At 39.3% G+C, this 8244-nt stretch overlaps 1 protein-coding gene across 6 annotated transcripts in view; it reads left to right on the top strand.

Moving 5' to 3' along the window:
• Positions 1-2528: 2528 nt before the first annotated feature.
• Aagab (alpha and gamma adaptin binding protein) overlaps positions 2529-8244 on the top strand; it is a 49758-nt gene continuing 44042 nt past the window's right edge. For 4 of the 6 annotated variants that reach the window (XR_003302598.2, XM_026408820.2, XM_026408821.2 and 1 more), the window contains exon 1: positions 2529-2633. Coding sequence is in view for 4 of the 6 variants with exons in the window: in XM_026408820.2 (XP_026264605.1) it covers positions 2561-2633 (73 nt within the window). In the remaining 2 variants the exon portion in view is untranslated. Of the gene's footprint in view, positions 2634-2673; positions 2777-3240; positions 3424-8244 lie in introns of those variants that run through there. The other 2 variants (XM_026408823.2, XM_026408822.2) reach the window with 2 other exon arrangements.

The following is an 8244-nucleotide window of genomic DNA, read 5'->3' as shown; positions in this document are numbered from 1 at the left end:
TGGGCTGGGTACAATGGGAAAAGAAATAACAGATTAGAACCACTGGGGAACCAGGTGTTCCTCATTTGCCTAATAGAAGCACTCATAAAGATCCATTTAAGAATGAAATAGTATTAGCTACACCTGGTGGTACACACTGGTAATCCCAGTGGTCTGGAGGCAGGAGGATGGTGAGTTCAAAGCCAGCATCTGCAAAAGCCAGGCGCTAAGCAACTCAGTGAGACCCTGTCTCTAAATAAAAATACAAAATAGGGCTGGGGATGTGGCCCAGTGGTCCAGTGCCCCTAAATTAAATCCCTGGTACAACACACACACACACACACACACACACACACACACACATAGAGTTTTGATTAAAAAAACAGATTAACAAATTTTTCTTTTCTTTCAGGAAATTCAAATAGAAATCAGCGTAAAGTTAAAAGAAATGTACACAAGACTAAATATTGTTAAAGGTTAAGAGCCCAGACCACAACTAATAGTAACATTTATTATTATACTTTATATGATATCCTATATTTTAATCCTTATGAGGCTTCTATGAGGGAGTCTTACAAGGATTAAAGACTCCTACAAGGGAGGTAAGATCATCTTCATTTTATATTTGAGGAAATCTAACATTTAAAGAGGTCAAGAAATCTCTGTAAGATGACAAAGCTGATGAGTTGGTGGAACTATTCCAATCCAGGCCATCTGACTCATGCCTTCATATTTAACCATTAACCAGTACATGCTTAATATATACATTATACAAATATATGTCTGTAAATATACAAAGCTAATGGTTGGTTAAGAAAAGTTCAGTAGAAAAGGCAGGATTTAAATGCCTAGAGGAGCAAAAAAAGAGGTGAGGGGAGACTTTCTTTTATACCAGGAATGATGGATATTGCCGAAGCCAAGTGCCAATGTCTGCTTGGCACAGAATCACGAGCCACCACACAGCTTTGTAGGTTCAAACAGCAATTCTTTATTCCCGATCTCACACCAGCCTCCACACAGGTTTGGGGGCAATTCCAATATGTCCGATCCCAAATCCTACTCCACGAGGCTTTTTCCAAATCCCATTTTAATCTCACGAGAACTCAACAAGCCGCAGGAACACCCTAATCCCAGCAGCAATAATCTTCAACCTCAACTTCCCTAAAACTGCTATTGTCACGCCCTAAACCCAAGGACAGGGATACTTCCTCAAACCTGCAGGATACTTCTCAAACACACAAGCAAGGTCGCAGCAAATTTCCAAGGCAAGTCCATTTAACATGGGGTACACTGGCAAGGATTACGATGCGTCATACCTACTTGGTAATGGCCCTCAGCAGGATATAAAAGGTTTGAGGGCCTGAGGTTGTAGTGCAGTGGTAAAGTGCTTGCCTAGCATGCAGTGAGGCCCTGGGTTCAAATCTCAGTTCCGACAAAAAAAAAAAAAAAAAAAAAGTTTGAGAAGTGTGCTTGCATTTTCCCTGTAAATGGGCCTACCCACCGTTCTCATCTTTGGTCAGTTTCCTTTCCATAACATGCAGATAATAATAACAGTACTTAACTGATAGTCTTGTTGTAAGGTTAAACAAGTTTGAAGTAAACACAGCACTTAGAATGGTGCATGATATGTGGTAAATACATTAGCTTTGATTATTGTGATGTTTTCTTTGAAATCACCCTTAAGTTCATATTTTACCACACAATCTAAATTAGTGACTCTCAAATTTGAGCGTACATTTTTTTAATGTGTCACACTTCTATATTTGAAGTGTTTACATGATTTGCAATCCAAGTTATCTTAATTATTTTTATTTGTGTGTTTTTAAACAAGGGACATTTAAGATATTTAAGTTAAGAAAACCAGTTTACATATTGCAATTTCTCCTTACATTTCTTATCACTTCCCAATGTCTCTAATTTGCCTCTGCTTCACCCCTTCAGGTCATGGGTTCAAATTTCTCAGAATATAACATTTTTAAGCAGTGCTACCACATAAGATGGATTTTTTTGAAGGACAGGTGGTTGGTGTGAACGGTTCTACCAGAGGCGGGACGGTAGTGATTGATTGGGCAGCACCCCCGGCAGTGTAAGGCACAAGCGGCCGGTTATGGTGGCTCTGGGTGGGCATTTTGGTGAAAACCTTCCTCCTTGGAGGCGGACTGGGGGCGGCGCCCCAAATGTGTGGGAACTTGTGAACTGGCGCTGCTGGGACTCGCTCCGAAGTGTCGTAGCTGGGCAGAACTAAGGGAAGCCCGTTTCCCACCTGGACTAAGATGGATCCGATGGGGTCGTAGTTTTCAGTCCCCTGAGCCATGGTTAGGGCCGGGGAGGGCTACCTCCCTGCGGAGGCACGGCCTCCAGCTGCAGAAACCTGTGGGGGCGGGGCGATCGTTCCCAAGGCAACACTACGCACCGCCCGGCCAGTCCCATGCCAGCAGCCGAAGGGGGTTGAAGGTGGAGTTCGCGGCCGCTCCATTCCAAGAACGCGTTCTTTCCGGTGCATCTCACCCGCGCGCCGGCGGCAGTGGTGCAGCCCAAGGCGGAAGTGGCTCCCGGACGGAACCGGCTTGCTAGCACAGCTATGGCTGCGGGCCTCCCTTGTGCGCTAGTTACCAGCTGTTCTTCCACCTTCACGGGAGACCGGCTGGTCCAACGTGAGTAGTGAGGCACCTCAGCCGACCTCCAAAGCCCCCGAGCCTCGGGAGCGACCACCCAGGACCGCGGCCTCGTTCTGGGCCTTGTAGCCGCGGTGGGCCCTGGGCTCCTCCCCCGCGGGGCGAAGCCGCGGTCTCCCCAGGTGTCTGCCCTTTGCCCTTAAGCTTTCCTGCCGCCACCCGACCCACACTGCTTGCATTGTGGCTTTTTGTGTAAAGTGGGACTAATCCCTGCCCGCCCAGCCCATCTTTTGAGATGAACCTGAAGGTGTCCTGCAAATTGTGCTGAGTTGCACCAGTTTAAGGTGCTAGAATTGTGGTTGTTGTGATTTTTGTTGCTCTCTGCTGCTGAGGTACAGAGATGTTTCCTCTGAATGCTTGACTAGACGTATAAGGACTTGTTAGCTTTGCCCTCTCCACTTTTAGCAATTAACTGCCTTGCTCTCTTCTGAGGCGTGGATTCTCCACTAACATTAGTTGTGGAGTTCCGTACATCTTGTTTTGCCTCTGGATCCTCGGCGTGCCTCTCAAACTAAGTAACTTTGTGTTTGTATTATGCACACTCTTTGCCCATGCTGAGCGCACCACCAAGATTACACCCCCATTCCCCAAACTAACTTTTAAGGAAATCTTTTTAAACACGACCATTGTAGTTGTGAGACTACGGAACTGGATCATAGGCCAACTTATCACTAAAGGACTCTGTGAAGTTGAATCTGCGTAATTCAAAATTTCTATTTTATATGTATGGTTTTGAATAAAAAACTGCCTCGTAGCTATATAATTGTGGGTAAGTCACTTGACGTCTGTCCTTGTTTTCCTATCTGTAAAATGAGAATAATTTTCACAAGACTGTGCTTTACCTCAGAGGTTGATATACTGTAAGCATTTCATAAGCCTTAGGAATTGGTATGATATCCCTCTCTCTTTTTTTTCTGGGGGGGAGGAGGGTACCGGGAATTGAACTCAGGGCATTCTACCACTGAGCCACATTCTTAGCCCTATTTTGTATTTTATTTTTTATTTAATTAATTTTTTTATTTATATATGACAGCGGAATGCATTACAATTCTTATTATACATATAGAGCACAATTTTTCATATCTCTGGTTGTATACAACGTATATTCACACCAATTCTTGTCTCCATTCATTTACTTTAGATAATAATGTCCATCACATTCCACCATCATTTCTAACCCCATGTTCCCTCCCTTCCCCTCCAACCTCTCTGCCTTATCTAGAGTTCTTCTATTCCTCCCATGTTCCCTTTCCCTACCCCACTATTTAGAGTCAGCTCATCACTGAGTAGCTTAGTGCCTCACCATTGCTGAGGCTGGCTTTGAACTCACCATCCTGCCTTGGCCTCCCAAGCCCCTGGGATTTCAGACATGCACCACTGTGCCAGGTATATGTTATCTCTCTAACCCTCAGTTTTCCGATTCCTAGAATAGGGCTTATGAACCGGTGTTTTGAAGGACAGGTGATTCCACAGTTTGAAAGCACTTTGTAAACTGTAATCCATCATACAATTATAATTCTTCTCTACATCTATCAAATGATAAAATTAGGCAAGATAGCCCTCCAGCACAAATATTCTGATTTAATTATTTGTGATCACTTAGAAAGTTCCTTGCTAGTTTAAAAATTTAATTATAACACTTACTAAATGGTAACTGTTCTAATTATGCCATTTCCTTATCTCTAAGCAGTGTTCCTCTCTTCCCTCTTATCCTTTTTTATGGTTTCATTGTAAAACAAATTTTACTCACTTAGTAAAATTTAATATGGAGAAAAGAAAATGTCAACCAAGTTCATTATCCAAACACAAAGAATGAACTTGATTCAATCTTCTTTCAACCCTTCTTTCCAATGCATAGTTCTAAAAGAAAAAATAATTGTAATTACATTTCATATATAATTTTTATCCTGATTTTTTTCTTTTATTTGTAGTGCTGAGGATTCAACCTAGGGCTTTGGCCAGGCTAGGCGAGTGCTGAACTACTGAGCTATACACACAGCCCCTATCCTGGGATATTTTTTACATTCCATCAAAAATTAGTTTCCATTATGTAGTCATCTAGTGAATATACAAGTATTTGCTCAAGATTCTTAAGACTCTTGGCTTATTTAACTTTGCAAAAGACTTGAATGTGTTTGGATTCCCATTAGTGACAGATAAAAGTACTTTCAAAGACAGTCTTAGGATGGCTATAGAGCTGTCATATGCTTTAAAGATCAGAATTGGCAACCAGTGGTCTTTGCCTTAAAGGATCTGATGACTTGTAGTTCCCAGTTAGTAACATTTTACTTCCATAAAGTTGTTACAGAAGCCTAGGTAAGCGTCAGGGTCCTCAGCTGAAGAGTCCAGAGACCTGAGTGATGATGAAGCCAGAAAAGAATTTATTATTCATTGTGGTCAGAGCCACACTGGGAAGCAAGGGGACTAGCATCCTACCCCTGTCATTGGGGTACTGACAAGAGCTTCAGGTTGGTAAAGGGAAAGGAACAAAAGGGGAGTGCGTGAGAAGTGTGCATAGTGAAGCAAACTTGTTCAGACTATGTCATCTGGTTGATCATTATCTTGGGTCTGATTCTGCTGGGATGTCATTGCTTTAGGGGGCAATGGATTACTCTTGCTTCAAAGGACAGCTTCAGTTCTTATAATGGGGTAATCCCTCCTGCCTAGGGGCAGTCCCATCATGGGCAAGCATCCAGGAATGCCTGCTGACTATCTTGAAAATATCTACTTACTCTCATATCTTGGTGTCTTTAGTCTTGATGGGGGATAAGGTAAGGTAAATGTAGTGACAAATTAATTAGTAAAATTAATTCTGTGAAATAATCCATTTTATTTCTGAATGTAAAATGTCTCAGGTAACTCCAATTCATGTTAAATTAGATGACTTTTTCTTTCTGGCCTCATTAAGGTTAATGTAGTGACAAAGTAAGAATAATTAGTGTGCAGATTACTTAAGAAAGTAGTGCATCAAGAAGAGGAAACTTTTAGGGTCCTCCAATTTCTCTTCCTTTCAACATCTGATCTATTTTAACCAACAGTAGGGAATATTTCATAACCAAATAACCAAGTTTGTTAGAAATACTTAAAGTAAGAATCAGTAGGTTTCTACTATGGATAAAGGACTTTCGTGGACTTTGGGAGAAACTTTTATTTTTCCATTTTTGTTACTCACAGGCCTTATTTGCAGTATTGTGGTGAGATATCATACATCAACTAAAAGAGGCTTTACTTATTTCCTTATAGTGTAGACTTTTAAAAGGAAACGAAGACTCAAGACACTAGGGGAGCTTATGCAAGGTTATGTAGAGAGTGAGATCAAGTGTCTCTATTCTAGGGCCAGAGCTCCTTCCATCTCACATATATTTCATGCACATTTTACTTTTTTTTCTGGAAAAGTGTAATCTGATAAATAGTTATTAAACAGAGCTGTTAGATGTGGTGATGCACACCTGTAATCCCAGCAGCTCAGGAGTCTAAGGCAGAAGGATTGAAAGTTGGAAGCAAATGTGGTCACTTAGTGAGACCCTGTCTCAAAATAAAAAGTAAAAAAAACTGGGTATGTAGCTCAGTGGTAGAGTATTCCTGCGTTTAATTTCTATACCACAAAACAAAGAAAAACAAAACAAGACAGACAAAAAACCCACAGAGCTAATCTCTGTTCCAGTTACTGCAGCTAAAATGATGACTGAGATACTATTCTTGCCCTCAAGAGGAATGTAGTGGAAATGTATAATCCATCTTTGAAAATGTTAAAATACAGGTATCTAAGTTTTAACATCTTACTCTTCTTCCATGGAAGGAACTTTAGAGAGTCCCTGGAGATTTGTTTGGTTTTAATATAGGCTATTTGCTATAAGCTATAGGCAACTATAGGCTATTTGCTTTCTACATCTGAACAAACATTCAGAAAGAACATCTGGAGCAAAAATTTTTCTTTTAGCAAAATGTAGGTGTTTGCAGATCTTATAATAATAACAAACATCTATGTGTGTTTATCAGTACTCTTTCCGGAAGTGTATTTACATCATTTAATTGATCCTGTATTATAGTGAAGGCACATTAATTATCTCCATTTTACAATATGAAGAAGCTGTGGCTTGGAAATATAAGGTGACTTGCCCAAAGTATTCAGGTAGTAAGTTCTGGGGTATATGTTCAAATTTAGGATTTGTATAAATCGGAATGTGTGAATGAAATGTTTTGTGAATGTATGAATGAAATCCTTAGTAGTCAAAGCTATTTAAAGTGGTGGGTTTGGTGTAAGAAATTATAGGATTAACCCCTAAAAGAATGTTTTAAAATATCCCCTCATTACCACTTGGAATGGTTGAAATCTTAATTCTGATTGGATAGAAAAATAACACAACTTTGCAGAATATCTATATTAAATTAGAGCCGTATTTAGTATATTAAATATGCATTAAAAAGAGCATTATACTTGTATGATAATCTTTAGGAGTATCTGGATTTTTATTTTCTCAAGTAAACTCAAAGTAGAGTCATTTATTAATCATTCCTATATAAGATTAACATTAAAAATTAAAGGATTATTCCAGATATGAAATTCTATATTATTGTGTTCGTTTTGTATTTTTATGTTAGGTTATTTAATGCTTCTTAACTTGACTCTGGCATTCTTAATTTTTTGTGTTTATTTTTTGAAAACTTTAAGAAACAAGCCTCATTTTAAGTTTGTGGTAGACACTTGTATATTAGAAAAGTTAACTTTTTGAGTTTGGAATTCAGAAACATTTATCCATAGAAACAACCCTTTAGTTCTCTGGTTTCTAAAACTGCAGAATCAGAAAGCTCAATTATATAATGGATAAATTAAGTTTTAGAGAATTATACAGACAAAACCAGCCATCATTTATAACATTGCTTCTTTGGAAAACATGCCTTCTTTTATAGGACTGAGAGTCTGTTTCTAGGTCTGTCAGACTCCTGAATTTACAAAAAGTTCTTGAAGTAATTTACTGAGGAGAAAAGTCTTTATTGTATATATTTATTTATTTATTATGGGGCTGGGGAATTGAACCCAGAGCCACATATATGCTAGGCAATCCCTCTAGCACTGAGTTACATCCCTATCCCAGAAGAATATTTTTATTTAAAAAGTACAGGTTGTACAGCTTAACCAACATTGTCTAACAGAATAGGGATAAGAGATTGAGTCTTCTAATTTGCATTTTTCCAGCAGCTTCTGGGAAGTATTTTGAGTGGAGCCTTGTGGTGTATTCTGGGAATAAATAACAGTTTTTGCTTAAACGAAGTTGTTCATTTTGTTGTGGGAACAATCTGCCTTCGACTCAGTTGTAAATGTTCAAGTCTTTATTAAGTAGATGAAAGAAAGGCCAGCAAGGTCTACCACGAGGACCTAGAGTTGTCATCCCTGAATGATTCAGTAGGTGTTCACACTAAAGCACTGAGTTCAACTAGTAATAAGGTTGGAGGAACTGATTTGTTTTTAGCTCTTATACTTCATATATTTTAAAATTTTCAATTAACATTAAGGCTTAAGATTTTTATGTTTATTTAAAAAAGGGGGTGGATGTTAAGACATTAACTTAAGGAGGGAAGCTTAAATACA

The sequence above is a fragment of the Urocitellus parryii genome, chromosome 6, assembly GCF_045843805.1.
Source record: "Urocitellus parryii isolate mUroPar1 chromosome 6, mUroPar1.hap1, whole genome shotgun sequence".
Classification (NCBI taxonomy): domain Eukaryota; kingdom Metazoa; phylum Chordata; class Mammalia; order Rodentia; family Sciuridae; genus Urocitellus; species Urocitellus parryii.
The sequence above is the reverse complement of the archived record's forward strand: the minus strand, read 5'-3'. Positions and strand labels throughout refer to the sequence as shown.